The sequence below is a fragment of the Boleophthalmus pectinirostris genome, unplaced genomic scaffold (genome assembly GCF_026225935.1).
Source record: "Boleophthalmus pectinirostris isolate CB_2022bp ecotype Guang Dong unplaced genomic scaffold, ASM2622593v1 HiC_scaffold_13, whole genome shotgun sequence".
In the NCBI taxonomy this organism is placed as follows: Eukaryota; Metazoa; Chordata; class Actinopteri; order Gobiiformes; family Gobiidae; genus Boleophthalmus; species Boleophthalmus pectinirostris.
The window spans coordinates 15,076,338-15,094,540 of NW_026571036.1; the positions used below are offsets into that span (position 1 = coordinate 15,076,338).

Sequence of the window (18,203 nt, forward strand, 5' to 3'; positions counted from 1 at the left end):
CTTAGAGAATTAAAAGATACTTACAGTAGAATGTAGAACAAAGTTAAATACATTTTTGAATATGTTTTGATTACATTGTTAAAAAATATTCACTGACCCTGATGGGAAAGTATCTGCAGAATTAGTAGGAGAAGCATCACTACCACTAGCAGTAGTGGAAATCTAAAGTCTTAATACTACTACTAAAACAAATGATATTTTGAAGCTGTATTAAGCAGAATACAATAGTTGAATATTGTCTTGTACAGTTCACATCAGGAACAGTTCAATTCAAGGGCAGTGCTCTCTTAAAGCGGAAGTGCTCAGCAGCTCACACATGCTCACCGTTCACTTCCTGTTCGATGTCTCAGAGTTTGAATAACGCCTGCACACTTAGCAAAACCCTATGACTATTTCAGACATTTTAACAGAAGTCGGACCAAACCAGGCTGACATTGGTATGGCATTTACATTTGGCCCATAAGATGACCGCAAATCCAGGTTCTCCTGAATGTGTAAGTAGATCACTAAAACTAAAAATATCTAGATCACATGTTTTAACTTCATAAATCGCTTAATGCAGCTTCCAATTTTGAGCTAATCAATGTTGCTAATAAATACCAAGAAAGGATTCGAACATGTACAAGCTAATAAGAGTCCAAGACACCTCATTTCTAATATTTTACTTTTACTGTTAAAATATTAGTTATATATTATTTTGTTACTGCTTTATTTTGTAGCAAGTTTTGTCTCTAAGTGTTATAAATACATAGTTTATATGATTTTATTAATAATCATGTGTCTTGGCTTTTTCTACATTGTCATATCACTGTTTCAACTGAATGCTGACTTGTATTGTATGTACAGTATGGTTTTAATAAATCTTTGCACCTCCTTTAACCTTTCCTCACATCAACAATTCTGCTAACTTTCAACTTAATCTCTTTTAAAACCTTTTGCTTTTCCTTTCCTGGGCCGACACAGAAAATCTCACAAATGATTTCAGACAAAAACTTAGTCCAGATGACTTAATGTAACCTTCTTTTGCTGTAGACAGAGCAGCTGCTTTGCACATAAATACTCATGATGATAGTAGTCTAGTTTAGAGCAGAAATCAAATGATATTAAATGTAGAATATCGTGTTTGTTATAATGCTGTTGAATTGGTGTTGTTCAAGGGCATTTTGAGTCACTGTTGTGTTCCTGCTCTTTTACTGCCATGCTCACCTGCTCATTACTTCTTTGTGAGCTTGTTAGCACTCGCCACTGTTAGCGTAGCCTTTGAGCTCGATGTTCACCCCGGCTTCCCTCCATTTTAACTCACCACCAATAAAACCTGCTAGCCTGTTAGCGGCATGTACACATAAAACCCCCAAGACCTTTCATAACTTTAGCATCATGTGATGGAGGATGATTAGTTAGTTTAAAATTACAGACACAAACTGGAGGTAATGTGCTAAACTATGTATTGAATTTTGGCACCCAAGTCTTTTCTGTGTCCAAGGTGTACTCCACCTAAGGCCCCAAGATGTTCTAGCCAGCAATTAATTCATAACAAGTAAATAATCAACAATAAATGTCATATCATATTTAAAATATGATATGAGATGGCATAAAATCTGTGCTGTCAAGATCATTGATTATCATTTAAAACACTTTAAATTAACTGTACTTTTTTCAACCGAAACTTGGCTTCCATTAATCATTAGCTGTGCTGGCGTGTGTTAGCGGTTTGTGTTAATGTGGTCGGGGGTGTTTACTGCCATGATCATCTGCAGACCCAGCCGGACTCATACCTGCTCTGTGTCCCACTAACAAGCCCAGACTAATAACTGTATGCTTGTAGCTCTTTGATACTTGTGTGTATGTGTGTACCCATTTGCACATGTGTGGAGAGCCTGGTTTAGTCCACATGAAGCCAGACAGAGAGCTAGACGCTGTTTTTTCTGTTTCCTAGGAGATGGCGACCTCTGACCCCTGTGCTAACGCCCCGCCAACTCCACCTGAGGAACCAGAGCCCTCACCCTCCCCACGCAAGAAACGAGGGCGACGGAGAGTGGAGCAGACTGAAAAGAGCAAAGGTGGGGGCTCAACCCAAGGCGTGTGAACTTGCGTGCCATTAGTAGAGGCCCATTGTGTCTCTTTTAGAATTAAAAATGAGCATTTAATATATTTTGTGGCTCTCAGAATAATTGACAAAAAATGTGGACAAAACCTCCAAGACGAAGATGTACTTCTACACTGACAATGTCCAGGCTGATGGAGACATGACTCACCATGGAGTCTCATCATGTCATAGGCCTCTCTGACCGTCACTTACCTGTAGACCCGCAGGAATTATAAAGTGGAGATGTCAGCAGTGTTCCACTAACCTTAAAATTGTATGGGTGACTTTCACTTCACGAGCTACTGGGGCCCCATAAATGCTCTTGTTGTTTTTACACGTCAGTAACACAGTCTTTTTTTCAGATGAACCAGAAGACAGAAACTGCGACTCTCCGAGAGAGGTGAGCAGGCCCCATCTTTAGCACTTCCAGCACTTCATGGCTTCTCTGTATTCAATGTTCATCATTACATGTATTTTCTGTGGTCAAAGGGAGAGGCAGGGAGGCTGCGGAGGAGGCCAGTGCCCAGAGTCACATATCAGGCTGGAGACCCATTCTACATCAGTCGCAGACAGAGGGAGGAGTGGCTCAGCCGCTGGAAGATGGAGGTGGGACCAAAACTGCTGCTCAGATCACAAACTTCAGAAGCTACTTTTAAAAGATACACTCATCACAGAAGCAGTTTGACCACAGATTATTGATAGATTAGTTCACTGAGGTGAATTTTCTATAGTCTGTTTCAACTAATGCATACATGTGTAAGTGGAAAGCAGTATTGAAGTTAACTAACTAACTCTAAAATGCATATAATATATTATTTTGACTATTAAATATATTTTAAAACTTTTTAAATTAAGTGATTTTTTTGTCTATTTACCCATGCTCTGGTGTGATGGGCCACTGCAGAGGTAAAGTATAATAATTACTGCAAACAGGACAATACTTAGTACAGACCACAGTGGAGTTGTTGAGAGAGATTGAAGCCTGTGTGAAGTCCTTCTCTTTGTCTCAGCTCAAAGTGATTTGCAAACTCCATCTATAAACTCGATTTTAATATGAAAGTACCACTATCGACTAATATTTTGAATAGAAACATTCTTAGGCAGTAAAGACCAAAGTACAAATGTATTTCATAATGCCTGTGGATGATTGTAACATTTTAATACAACTGGTAATACAACCAGCCCAGTTCAAATAAAATGTTTGGCATCACTGGATCTTAAAACCTGTGGGGAAGCCATTTTTATCCAAAGATTTGCAGAATCCTAAAAGTATACATACATCTTGCTTATGTTGACAGATGTTTTCAACCCACATCAGCTGTAAGTAAAGCATTGCACTGTAGGGAGTAAAGAAAAAATGGAGGAGTTATTGGATGTGAAAAGGGAAGATGGTGAAGTGGGTAATGGGTTGAGGGGTTAAATGTTTCCAGGTTTCTCCAGCAGAACGTGTGTGTGTGTTTAGTCTGTCATTCAGCGGACTGTAGTCGGCTGTTCACACCCCCAACTCTGTCTTAAACCACATCTTCCCTTTTAGAGACCATCAAAACCTGGCACCACTTCATTCACCACAGACATTACAGGCAAGAGAACCAACTCTTATTGGGGGTAAAGTGCTTTGTATTTCTTAAGTTTTTGCCAAGCACACAAAGAAATTGTGTGTAATTAAACTAGGTCACACATTGATTCCAGCTAGGAATGGACTGTTTTTTGGTGCCAATTCTCCCATATTTTGATTTCATTTTGGGATTGAAAAGTTATTTAGCACTGATATTTTTACTGAACTTTCTCAGTCTCTGTGTGAGTCCCAGTTTGTTCTCAGTTCATGCAGGAACTTTGCTACAACTAAACTTCAGTCTCTGGACTTTGCTATAGATTTTAAAATCTTGCTATCAATGTCGACAAATATTGGTTGTCGGGTATCGTTAATGGTTTAAAAAGAAAACAAAACAATTATCAGATAGAGATAGATCCTAATTCACTGTGTAAAGCAGTACACAATTATGAAAACAAACACAATAAGAAAAAATATATTTGTTGGCTTGATTTTTGATCTTTGATTTTTGATTTTTACTAATTTCTTATAATAATCCAACCTGTTATGCAGTCTGTAGTGCATTTTTTTGTCATAAAGATGGCTTGGTCTTGAGTAGTGATTTTTCATTTTATTTGAACTCTTTTGTTTTTCTTGACTTCACAACTGAGTCATATTTACTTTTCTCAAACCACCATTCTGACAAATATTGCTTATAAATAAACAATATCTATGTGAGCTATCTATCTTGATAAAAATCCAAACAACTGTATCCAGCCTGGATGTACCCAACGTTTGACACATGTGTTTTGACCCTAACACGTCCCTTCGTCTTGTTGAGTCTGGTGCTTACGTACCCTTTGACCTCTCGTACACACACAATGCGGCTCTATCCAGTCATCATTGCTTTTTAAACCCCTGCGGCTACCAGACATAACTCTACACCCAAACATCTGTTCACTGCAGGAACCACTAAATCACTGCTTTTGGTCTGGCCAATCAGAGCAGGGCATCAGGGTTGAGCAGAAGGCTATAGGGCGACGTTTTCCTTTGAAACCTCAGAAAAAGGGAAAGTGTCGAGGATGACAGGAAGGAAGCGGCCTGGAGAGAAGGGAGATGCCTGTGCTGTAAGTCTATTGGATTTTTCACTTGGCAGATCACCAGTGCATCAAGAAGGATGTAACTGTGATACCAATGTATTTTAATGTTCCTGTGGGCACTAGGAAATATTTGTAATGTACTGTCTTTACCTGGTAAGGCCATTCTTATGGTTAGTTTTGTGAATACAGATTTAGGTATTTCACATTTTGTTTTGCTACATATATGATTAATTATAGAGATTCTCCTTGTTTCATCTGTTTTCTGGCATCAAAATCATGAGCATGTTGAAATCTTTATTATTTGTTTGCTTATTGTTACAAGCAAATAGTGTTTTTTGTTTTGTGTTTTTGCTTTGGCGTAAAGTATTGTGTAGAAAAAATAGAATACTAGTCAAGTTGAGTGACTAAATAACTCTGTATTTCAGTGGGCTGTTAAACATTTTTCCATTTTAAGGGTGTGTTCACATTTCCACGTTACAATTGTGACTAAATATGTCGAACTGAAACTCTGATGAAATAGAAGCAGGACCAAATCAAGTCCACATCGGAATTAAACTAGGCTCAAACCAGGAGCAAACCAAAACAAGTGTAAATGCACCTAAGACTTGGTAGATTGCTCTTTCACCTTTTTGACTTCTAAAGCTAAAACTGTCCAATGTTTGATATTGTATTTGATAGATACTGTATAATAAGAACAGTGGTGTGTTATTGTAGTAATTGTAGTAGAAGTAGTGATGGTAGTAGTAGTAATAACAGTAACAGTGATATACTTTTGTGTATGACCAGGAAGAGTTCACCCAGAGGTCAGGGTCAGTAGCAGTTTAAAGGGGGCGTGGCTTCAGAGATGGCTCATTGGTGGGTCACGGGGTCAAAGTTCAGAGGTGATGGAGGAGAGGCCTGAGAGTGAAAACACTGACCAGGGCACAGGGTTTGATAAAGTTCAAAGTCATAACTCACAACGTTACTACCTCCGCTGAGTCCACTTGCTCTGTGTTATGGTCCCCTGTAGCATTTGTTTGGACCTTTGAATGAAACTCACAGCTCTAAATCAAGTAATTTATTGTTGTTAACAATAAAACTAGTTATACTGGAGACTGAATGAATACCAGATAGTAATTTGTTGGTTGTATATATTTTCTTCTCAATATCTGTAATATGACTGCTATTCCACTCCTCTGAGAATCGCCAATGATTAATAATGCAATCACATATGAGTATGATAGAAACTATGTGAGTATGAGTATGAATTATATAGTATGAATTGTGCAGAATGTAAACTGCAGATTCCCTGGTAATTAGAAAACCGCTTCACCCCTTGAGCCACTGTTTGGTGGGACTCAACTCTTATGGTCTGTGCTGTGTCTTGGTGGTTTGTGTCCTCAGTCGGAGGTTGAGCCTGTTTATGTGACTGCAGATGAAGGCGTCAGAGTGAGTCAGTGCCTCTTCATGTGGGATGGTCACATGACTCCTGTTACCAGGCAACAGACACAGCTTCATCCACTGATGGGTTTGGGGATTAGACCAGAGTCCAGCCCTGATCAACATGCATGGATCAGGCTCTTTAAATCAGGGATGGCTACAGCACAGGTAACATGCAGAGGATCAATGCCACTTAAAGTACCCAGCATAAAGTACATCATAAATCTTACATGCTGATGAATATTTTCCAGTATAGTTACAATCTTGATCTTACTGAGATTCTGTGATTTAGCCATTTCTTTTACAAACTCATCTGTGCAGATTTGTCCTGCTCTTTAGAATGTGTGGTCTGTCTATGGCCCGTGTAACAGGCCCATTAGGGCTTTTATGGGGCCAGGGGTCAACAGGAATGGGATGGGGTGACCTCGCGCCCTCTGGGTCAAACTGAGGAGACACTGTCACGACCTGACACTCACTTTTACTGTCTCTTCCTCTTGAATTTACACCTTCAACCACCATTGTCCCTATGGACTGCTAGCTCTCTGTGCTCTGAGAGTTTTGGGCATGTGTAGAGAAACTGAGGTGGATGTCATTCCTAGATTTGGAACTTTACCAAATTTGGGACTTTTTGAAAATGCACATGCAAGATACTTTCACCTGGTGTAGTTGCTATGCACAAAAAAGTGTATGCAACATAATTAATCACAAAATTACCGATTTATCCCTTCATCACCTTATTTGGTTTTGTTTCTACAAAATTAATTATTTCAACCATTTTATATATATATGCCATGTCTATCACTAAACTCACACTCACAAACAATTCAGAATAATTACTTGGATCTATTTGTGCAATAAAATGCTCAATTTAATTTGAAGAGGTTAATTTACAAGCATGAGTTTTTTCTGTCCTTGTAAGAGTTTTCTGTTGCCAAAGTACGCTGTTCATTTGATTTTCAGTCTGTTTTTGCCAACTAAGCTCCACAACACAAAGCAACACTTTGTGCTTCATACTCACTGTGTCTATTATAAACCTATTTCAGCACTTTTACTTTTTAAGCCAGTTGAACTAGTTAACTTGTCTGTTTCTCTAGAAGTCTCTTCTGCCACTGTTGCAAAAGTATTATGACGTATTTTAAAGATGCCATGTATTATTCTTAATAGCCTATGTATACATATCTTGTTATTTTCCATTTCATCCATAATGCAGTAATAATAAGCTTCATCCATCTACTGTACTTGGATGAACCCGCTGAACTCTCTAAGCCCTGGTACCACACCCTTTCTCTCCTTTCGCTCTCTCACTTCCTGTTTAGACACAATTAGTGGATTATTCCTGAAGCCTGGAGCACTGTGGCCTTGATCTAACGCAGTCGCCGCATAGACAAATGTCTCCTATCAGCTGTCTCCTAAATGGACCTGTAACACAATTCAATATAACACAGCAATCCTATGAAGGAAGAAGACTGTCCATGATTAATAGAGAAATCACACACTTTCAGTTTTTGCATGCGTTTTAAAAAATCAGTTTTGATTATTAAAGCACCTGTGCCAGATTTCATGTAATAAAGTAAAATGTATCTTGCCCAAGTAGAAATATATTGTAAAAGTAGCTAGTTTTTGTTAGCGTTATTGGATGGTTCTAGCTTCTGGATGCTGTGAAAAGCGCTTATAAACTTATCGCAGTGAATAATTAGGATGCTCAAAATGCATTTGCGGAGTGAGGAATAGGTTTGAACCTGCAAAACATTTTTATTCTATTTTTCAGAGAAACTGTGAAAATCACTTACAGCGGTTAAGTTGTTTATAAATGTACTTTCCAGGCCGAGCGGCGAGCCTACAGAGAGGCCGAGATCAGCATGATGGACGACTTATCAGAGGGAGATTTTCAAAAAGAGGAGGAGCCCCCCAGCCCGGCTCCGCCCCCCTCCCAGCAACACACAGACCCCGCCTCTCCCACCGTCGCCATGACGCCGGAGCCTGCTGCCCGCGGAGACCAGGCCGCCCAGAGAGATAGAGTACCAGGTAAATCAGTTTTATCTCTGTTTTATAACTAAAAAATAAGATTCTATTTTCAGTGTCATTGGTGTGCTTAGATATTTATGCTAAGATTAGACGTCCTCCTCCCCCTGCTGGCAATAGTTGGAAAGGGAGCATCTCAAATTATCTTATTTGCAGCAAGATGGAGCTGATTTGTATGTAATACTAGACTATATTGTGACTACTTACAGGATGGCCGAGGCTTTGGCATTGGCACTCTGGTGTTTGGGAAGCTGCGGGGGTTCTCGTGGTGGCCTGGCCGGATTGTGTCCTGGTGGGTGAGCGGCAGGAGTCGGGCGGCAGACGGCACGCGCTGGGTCATGTGGTTCGGGGATGGCAAGTTCTCAGTGGTGGGTTTCGTACTAATGCTCTCATTTATTTTGAATAAATACTCAATTTCTTCTTCTTCCCATTCCCATTGTTCATTTGTAGCTTTTAAGTCTTAACATGTTTCAGCTGCTAACAACAAGCCTTAGTCAGAAATCTCCAAAAGTCTTAGTCAAAGAGGATAGAAGCAGGGGTGGGACCAAGTCTTTGTTTTACAAGTCTCAAGTCTTTGACCTGAAGTCCAAGTCATGTCCCAAGTCGTCTGCTTTAAGCTTCAAGTCATTTCAAATCGTTAAACCAAAGTACCAAATATAGCTTAGATTTTTGCAATTTATATGACTTTTAAGATAAATTGTACTTAAAAAATCATAGTATATTTATATATGAGAATATAATAATATATATAAGAGTTGTAGAAATGCATTTAGTTCATTTTTCCTTTTGTTTGTTTTGACAAGATCTTAGTGTGAACCATTATGGTCAGAATAGAAAGAATTCAGATTTAAAAGTGCTTCTCAAATCTTCTCAAGTCACAGGCCTCAAGTCTGAGTCAAGTCCCAAGTCACTGACCTTCAAGTCCAAGTCGAGTCCCAAGTCTTAGTCCATTTTATCAAGTCAATTCTCAATTCCTAAAATAGTGACTCAAGTCTGACTCGAGTCCAAGTCATGACTTGCAAGTCCCCACCTCTGGATAGAAGATATTCAAAGATGGTACCTGTCAATAAAAATGTACATAAAATAAACCAAGCATGCATTTTGTCTACTGCTTAAATGTTTAACTGGTTACAATTATTAAGAGGAAACACACCTCAATACTAATATTGTTATCCTGTTCATAGGTCTGTGTGGAGAAGCTTATGCTCTTCAGCTCCTTCTCCGCCGCCTTCCACCAACCAACCTACAACAAACAGTCCATGTACCGCAAAGCCATCTTTGAAGCACTGCAGGTAACTGACACTCTAGATAAAAACTTTATTTTGACAATAACCATTTTGCTAAACTGGGGTTTTAAATATTATTTTTGTTCAATTAATTCATGTATATATAAGTAATACTGCATTTTAACATGGCAAGACTTAAAATGATTTCAGAACCTCTGGTGCATGTCTTAAACTAGCCTAAAATCAGTAACGGACTATGGTTATCTTGTATACAAACACTAAAGAACAGGACGGCCACACATAATTGGTGTTTGTTTTTACATCAAGGGTATTTTTTTCCATCCAGACTGCCACGAGTTACAAAGCTCACATCAAATAGCAGAGATTGAGTGTGTGTTTGTGTGTAGGTGGCCAGTACCCGGGCAGGCAGGCCTCTACCACAGTGTGACTCCAGTGACGAGGGAGAGGCCGTGGAGCTGCAGACTCGACAGATGATCGAATGGGCTATGACTGGCTTCTTACCCGGTGGACCACAATCACTGGATCCTCCTGAGGGTACACCACAGTCTCTGGAGATAGTATTCTTATTCACGCATTAGTGTTAAACTAGTCGTCTTCTGTCCTTGGCTTCACAGAGGAACAAAATCCATATAAGGAGGTGTACCATGAAATGTGGGCGGAGCCTGAGGCAGCGTACACACCTCCACCTGCAAAGAAGCCACGCAAAAACGCAGCCGAGAAGGGGAAGATCAGAGAGGTTATCGATGAGGGGACCAGAGGTAAACAGACCTTTATGATGAAGAATTTTAATGTTTAAATTATAATATTAACTGATCTTTTTTAATTAGAGCGACTAATATTTGAAATAAAAAAGAAGACGAGAAACATAGAAGGTAAAAGTACTGAGACTGTTTCTTTATTGTGACATCAGACTTAAAAGTGGTGCTAATGCTGATAATTGTTTCTTTTCACAGATATCTGCATCTCATGTGGAAGCCTCAATGTTTCTTTGGAGCATCCTCTTTTTATGGGAGCCATGTGCCAGGGCTGCAAAGTATGGCATTTACACACTATTCACTTGTCATTTTACATTCATTTCACTCATTCTGATCATAAAAAGTTTGCAGTAATAAATGATTTTGTCTCTCCTCATCTATCTTGCTTGATGCAGAACTCATTCCTGGAGTGTGCCTATCAATATGATGATGACGGATACCAGTCTTACTGCACCATCTGCTGTGGAGGCAGGGAAGTGCTCATGTGCGGCAACAACAACTGCTGCAGGTCAGTGGAACAAAACCCCTTTTATGACTCAAATACAAATGGTTTTGATTTAACATCTCCTGAAACTGTTTACCCGCAAATGTCCAAATATGATGCAGTGGTCCCCAAAGCGAATCAGTAGTTTATTTACTGCTCATTTTGGGCACAGTATTAGTCACTGTTACAGAGATAGCATCTACCCAGGAATAGACAACACAGTGGTGACTGGTGACCCCTATGCCTTTAGTTTTGACTCCACAGCAAACAGTCAGAGCTTTGCTCTCCTGTATCAGACTCATGCGCACTAACCATTTATCCAACAATGGTGTTTTACTTATATTAACGTATTAAAGATTGATTTAAATGTTAAGTATCCATGGGTTTCAGAATTATCATTGCCATATTGACGTAACCTTGCACAGCAAGATTCTCGCAGTATTTGTGAGTTCACAAACTCACGAGAATCCAACTTGACATACTTCAAATTCATCCAGCAGCAGGCGGACCAAAGACAGAGCAGCACTGAGGTTTGTGTAGAAGCCAAAGGCGAAGCGCCAAAGCAAAGCAAAATAATTAAATTCAGCCTATTTTGGCGAAAATGTTTGCATTTGTTTAAAGGGAAGATGTCTGTTGTCTGCTGGCGCTTCGACCAGTCAAACTCAAATATATGTCATGATATTCCACCTTTTCCGATCACTTTCAACGAGAGCCATTCCAGATTGATAAATGTGTAGAGGTCAATTCAAGGTGTGACACATATCATTCTGGCATGTGTCAGGTTAATATTAGCGAAACTACAAGAAAAAATGAATACCAAAATATGAACACAACAATAGCCGCAAAATATATGGTGTTTTAAAATATTTTAAAAAGTTTTCAGATTCTGTAGTAATTTTAGGTTTCAAACTAAATAAATCCTGACGTCATGACTCTCTTCCTGCAGGTGTTTCTGTGTGGAGTGTGTGGACTTGCTGGTTGGGGCAGGCTCTGCGGCTGCAGCCATCCAGGAGGACCCATGGAACTGCTACATGTGTGGACCACGGAACACCTATGGCCTGCTGCGGCGACGGGACGACTGGCCCTGCAGGCTCCAGCACTTCTTCGCCAACAACCACGAGCAGGACTTTGTATGTGCTCATTTGTGATTGCACTATTAGAACTGCATGTGTTATTTCTGAATCATTTTATGATGATATTTTTACAATTTCTGGATGTTATTTTATTTTACAGCAACACTAGTGCTATTTTTGGACAAATGTAGAGCAATAATAGAACCTGTTACTAATAAGTAGTTAGTTATAATTTTAGTAAATAATGAACTATTTTTGTTAATACTTAAGAAAAAACAAAACAAAACATATTAATCTTCCAATATTAATGTTTGCCTTGAAGCAAAGCAGTAGGCAGAGGGAGCAGATCCAATTCATAAATAAACTAAACTTTCTGTTGGTGTTCTTGAATTACAATTGTTATGATATAATTGTCCTTGATTTTTAGGAACCAGCCAAGTTGTATCCTCCAGTTGCAGCAGAAAAAAGACAGCCCATCCGAGTACTGTCATTATTTGATGGCATTGCCACAGGTGACCTTAACATTTATGAGTATACAGTATTTTATGTTATTATGCTATTTTTAATCAGTTCTCCATCAGTAACAGTAGTAATCTTTGTCTCCAGGTCTGTTGGTGCTGAAGGACTTGGGGCTGCAGGTGGACAAATACGTGGCGTCAGAGGTGTGTGAGGACTCCATCACCGTGGGGATGGTCCGGCACCAGGGGCGCATCATGTATGTTGGGGATGTCCGCAATGTAACACGCAAACATGTGAGTACAAAGAACTTACAATTATAGCAATTATTTATTAGATACAGCATGTTGTGATGTGCATTGTGCTTCTTATTAGAATCATGATCTTAATGTTTGCTAGAACAGTGGATATTGTATGATTTTGTCATTTCAGATCGAAGAGTGGGGACCATTTGACCTGGTAATAGGAGGAAGTCCCTGTAACGACTTGTCAATAGTCAATCCTGCACGAAAAGGCCTTTTTGGTAAGACACTCTAAATGTGTAAGTGCTTCTAGTTTTAATTTCCACCACTGTTAGCTTTTGATGTAGCAGGTTAATTTCATCATCATTTTAGCAGTCACAATGAACAAACAAATAAGAAACCATGAAATTGAGAAATTAACCTTTTTTTGCAGAGGGAACTGGGCGGTTGTTTTTTGAGTTTTACCGACTTCTTCATGAAGCTCGGCCCAAACCTGGTGACGAGAGGCCTTTCTTCTGGCTGTTTGAAAATGTGGTTGCCATGGGGGTCAGCGACAAACGAGACATCTCTCGCTTTTTAGAGGTAAGCGCATCATTCAGATTGTATAATACTATGAAGTCAGACAGACCAATGCTGTTGTTATATTTCAGTGTAACCCAGTCATGATCGATGCTAAAGAGGTCTCCGCTGCTCACCGCGCTCGATATTTCTGGGGAAACCTGCCCGGCATGTCTAGGTACTGCACAAAACATCAAAACTTACAGTAATTACGTGTGAATAGGTTCAAAATGGTCCTGTTCTTTTTTAAGGCCTCTTACGCCAATGGTAAATGACAAGCTGGACCTACAAGAGTGCCTTGAACACGGCCGCACTGCTAAGGTATGTATGTAGATTTATTAGGCTCTCAACTGGTGAGTCATTACCGAAGAAAGACTTCACTAAATCATTATTATTTTTTTATTATATTATTTTTTAATTGGGTCCCATGAAACTCAGATGAGAACCACTTGTATTGATTGTTTTCATTTTAATTCTGTCGCACTTAACCATTTTTTATCCATAGGTCCTAGCTTTAGCATTAATAGGGTTGCTGTGTGTCTGTGCTTGTGTGTCTCTGTGTGGGCTTGGTGTGCCGGTGTGACTTTCAGTTTGAGAAGTTGCGTACGATAACGACACGCTCCAACTCTGTGAAGCAGGGGAAAGACGAGCATTTCCCCGTCTACATGGACAACAAGGAGGACATCCTGTGGTGCACTGAGATGGAGAGGTACTGCACTTCAGACTCATGATTAATGCCCAGTATAAGGATTGGTATTGTACGATGATGTTGATCATAATTGTATTAACTGGTGTCTATTGCAGAAGACATAAAATAGTGCTGAGAAATTACCATAATTCTTTTTACTTTATGCACAATCGAGAACCATCTAGCTAGATAACTCTACCCAAGATCCTGGCTCTTAACAAGATTTGCTTCTCTGGTTTTACCCAATCCTCATGACAAGTTGGGTAGAAGGACTGGTCAAATACAGAGTAGAAGTTTCCTTATGAAGATAAAGACTTCATACATTTGCAAAAAGTACATTAAAAACAGAGATATACTATGAAAATGTGTATTAATGCCAAATTTCTTCAATACCTCAAACAAGAAAACAAAAAACTGTGCATTTGTGCCTTGTGAGAAGTTTAGTATGACTATTTTGACTGAGTACATTTTATGTTGGCAGAGTATTTGGCTTCCCCGTGCACTACACTGATGTGTCCAACATGAGCCGTTTGGCGCGGCAGCGGTTGTTGGGGCGCTCCTGGAGTGTCCCCGTCATCAGGCACCTTTTTGCTCCCCTCAAAGAGTACTTCGCCTGCAACTAGTCCTGACAAGTCTCTCACACACAGACAAGAATAAGACAACAATATGACAAGATGGCAGACACACACAGCTAGTACATGAAGGTTGGCTGACACACAAATATACACAAAGGACTTCTACGCAAAATACTAGACCTTTTAGTCCCCTGGTGCTACTCCTCAGAGCAAAGGCGATTTATACACTTACAACTGGTGCAGGACTCCGGTCTATCCACTCAGCCTGGTGTCTTTAGAGCTGTGTCCTCCAGGGGGCACCAAACGTACAACTTCCTGTTTTTACCTACATTAACACAATTATTCCATCTGAAGCACTTCCTTGAGTTCTGGTGTACGACATGCTACAATCACTGGTTTTTACTCTGATGCTGGTCACACACTGTCGATACTCATACAAATGGTGCAACTTTTAACTACTTTTATCTGTTTATGGTGCTTAAGGGACAAACAGAATCATGTTGTTTTAGCCACTGCAGTTTTAAATAGATGACACAAGAAAGAATTATAATCATGAAAAGTTCTGAAGAAAATATAAACTTGAAATTAATTTAAAGGACCATTACTATTTAAAATGTTAGGCTTTTAAAGTGACATAAAACACAGCAGTTTTTGTTGTGAGCTTTTAAATGTGGAATTTTATATTTTTGAGAACAACCAAAATTCTTTTGGTTCTTTCTTCTTTTTTTGCAAGATGCAGTTCAATTTTATTAAAGTAGCTGCAGGTCTAAACACATCACAAGTGTAGATGAGAGGTGTGTTGACTGCCCTCTGGTGGCTTCCATGTCTCCTTTTAGGTTAAAATTCTTTCTTCCTAAGTAGCAAAACATGACTATAAAATAAGACTAACTGGGCGTGCTTATCTTAGTTACTTCTCAGTCTACCACATGATGTAAGAGAATTATCCTACAGTTAATGCAGCTATAATGTCACATGCTCTGCTGGTTTTCAACTTCCTACGAATGAAGCAGACAGCCATGTTTAAACCCTATATACCTTTACACAACTGGGCTGTCCATTGTCAAAGAACCTGCAAACTTGGTTCTGTTATTTACAGTATGTGAGTGTAAACTAAAGCACTGGGCCCAAGCTGTATGTAATAATGTACTTCAATACAAGTAAACATCATTCTGCTAATGCGATGTTGACATAATCTTTTCCATTCGGCCACTACGCAGCTTTAGTAAAACCACAAATACACTAAAGATAAATACTTTCTACTTGCCACAGTGTAAATATAGTTATTATCTGACAGGAAATAAACCACAGTGTAATTCAAAGGTATTACTCATTTAAACAGGGCTGTCTTTGAGAAACATCTACTTAGTCTGGTGCTCTGAGTAACTCGACCCATTTCCCAGGAAGCCTTCCACAAACCAGCGTCAGAACTGGACACGTACTATACTAACCACAGTACAACCAGCAGCTTTACTTTAAGATCTTATCTTACTGTTTCTACAACCAACCTTCAGGTGCTTTTTTCAGCTCTTTTCTACAGTGCTCTTACAGGTTACAATTACAGGAATCATACATGGTGCAGACTTATTCAAAAGTCACCTATTATACTAGTCATGGCTCACTGTCTTTTCCTTTAAGTTATTGTTACAGATAATCATCTGCCACTTTAATTTTGTTTGCCTTTACTTGGTTAAAGTTTTACGTTGAAAGCCCTTCCTGAAATGATAAACTAGTACACTGGCTTGTAAACCATGCTTCTTACAGGTTTTACATTTTAAAGAATACTACAGTTTATGTCAGCTTTAGTCTTACAAAAAATTCCAATACATTTTGTGTTAGATTTCCTTTTATCGTACAGTAGCCCATTTTGTTACATTCAGAAAGTCACTTTTTGGTGCAATATTTATGTACGCACAAGTCCACACATGTAATAAAGCCATAAAGTATAATAGGTGCCTTTTAACTTTTTAACCCTAACACACATTTGCATACACACTGTGCTTTCCACCGGCCGCCTGTTGCCACCAGGCCTCTATTCAGTCCACTAGGGGGCGCCACACCTCCTAGGGGCTTTTGGTGCTCCCAGACCCTTCTCCTCACCCAAAACCCTTCTCCTAACCCTCCCACCCCGTCCCAGGTGCTGCATGTCAGTCAGTCAGTGTAATCTCCAGCTTCATGATGTTAGATTAGGGAGTAATGATAATAATAATGGTAATAATAACTACAATAATAACCTGTTATTGTGTGTAAGTGTGTGTGCTGTTACAGGTGGGTGCTCCGTTCAGTCTCGGCCTATAGATGAGAGAGGCTAGAGAGCGCATATTTACAGTTAGTTACCGTATAGTGACTTGTCTATTGTGCACAAGGACAAAGGATGAAAATGAACAGATTCTGAATGCACTCAATTAGGACAAGTGGAAATGATACTTGCTACATCAGTACTAATCTTTCTATACTAAATTAACTGAAAGATCAGACATATAATAAATAAACTGAATGTGAACCCATTCTGTTTTGAGTTACATTACAGTATTTGTAAGACATACAAGTCTTAAAAAGTCAGTGTAGATGAATTTGAAGATAACATCCGCTCTTCATCACCTCACACCTCTCTGTTTACAATATGCTCTATGTATGGTGGTCCTGCTGGGACATATTATTGTCTGCTTATACAAGGATCATCTGTGGACATTTTCATTACTTTGTGTGGCGTTCTTATACGGAGGTCCATTTCAAGGCCTATAATGTATGTCGATGTATAACAATAGAAAAAAGTATTTAACAGTTACAATTACATCCTTATATAAAATGTAGTTGTACCGTGACTATTTGTAGCAGGTATAATTTCAGCTCGAACCTATTTGAGTGCACACATGGACTCAGACATTAGAACTGGTGTGATATTTGTATACAGAAGAATGAATAGGGGATGATGTCTGTTTTAGCCTATGGACAGTTCTTAGGCTGAAAAATGCGCTGTTTTTTTACTGATACATACTCAAACACATTTAAAACACTGTCCATTACAAATCAACACACACACGCTCTACACAATACAACAATGGCGCTCACATCTCAAAGACTTAAAGGAAGACGACCTTTTAAGGAAGGGAGGAAATGGTGGATGTTTTCAAAAAGGTGCTAAAATTTTATCTGAAAATAAGAAAAATATATTGTTAGGAGTTTTAAATCAAGTTTGTCTTTACATGACTGTATTTAAGTTTGTCGTAGTAATGAAAAAGCACTATTATTATTTTACTCTTGTATGAATATGAACTAATTAAAAGGCATTTTAACTTTGTACTTGAAACTATGTAAGAAATGAAACGTGAATAAAAAGGACTGTTTCTTGTGATACATTGTGTGTTTTTTTTATTAATTTTGCATAGGTTTATTCCTAATAATTGTTACCATTAGCAAGTGTGTGGCTAGATTCTAAGATAATTAACTCCCTATATTTTAAGACAAAAATTTGTGGTTAGAAATCATTGTAAGGTGCAAAGGCTCAACCTCAAAACCCTCTTGTTTGAGGCATGACACTAACCAATGTGCCACAACCTGTCCTCAAATTTATTGGTTGTGATGCTGAGTTTAATTGATCAAACCTGTTCTTTTCCTAAAAGACTCAAAAGGGTGATGTCAGTGCTGTGGCTAATGATGCTTTCACTGGTAACAAGGAAAATGTAACATCAAATTGTTCTTCAGCTGATATTTTTCTGCAGACTCAGTTACATTTTTTAAAGTTTAGAAATCTCCATAGCAGGTGATTTTAGTAATAATAGATTTAGCACCACAACCCTAACAAATATTACGTGGTTCATTGTATTAGACTTAGACTTAATTGATCCATAGGGAAATTGTTTGGACACAGTAGCTCACTTATCACAATATAATATAATAAGTAGGGGTGTAACGATATCCAAGTCTCACAATACGATCTTGTCACGGTATGATATTTATTGCGATATTA

At 38.9% G+C, this 18,203-nt stretch overlaps 1 protein-coding gene across 1 annotated transcript; it reads left to right on the forward strand.

Annotated features, from left to right (window-relative positions):
* The first annotated feature begins 327 nt into the window (after positions 1-327).
* Positions 328-17,588, forward strand: LOC110157419 (DNA (cytosine-5)-methyltransferase 3A-like). The gene is given in 22 exon segments (XM_055149405.1): positions 328-494; positions 1,937-2,060; positions 2,449-2,486; positions 2,576-2,692; positions 7,960-8,138; positions 8,140-8,161; positions 8,368-8,526; positions 9,343-9,450; positions 9,792-9,939; positions 10,020-10,163; positions 10,233-10,277; positions 10,359-10,438; positions 10,556-10,668; positions 11,591-11,774; positions 12,145-12,229; positions 12,324-12,469; positions 12,606-12,696; positions 12,849-12,997; positions 13,066-13,151; positions 13,225-13,294; positions 13,564-13,682; positions 14,143-17,588. Coding segments are annotated over 22 exon segments (2,379 nt in total). The 5' UTR covers positions 328-464; the 3' UTR covers positions 14,285-17,588.
* Positions 17,589-18,203: the final 615 nt, after the last annotated feature.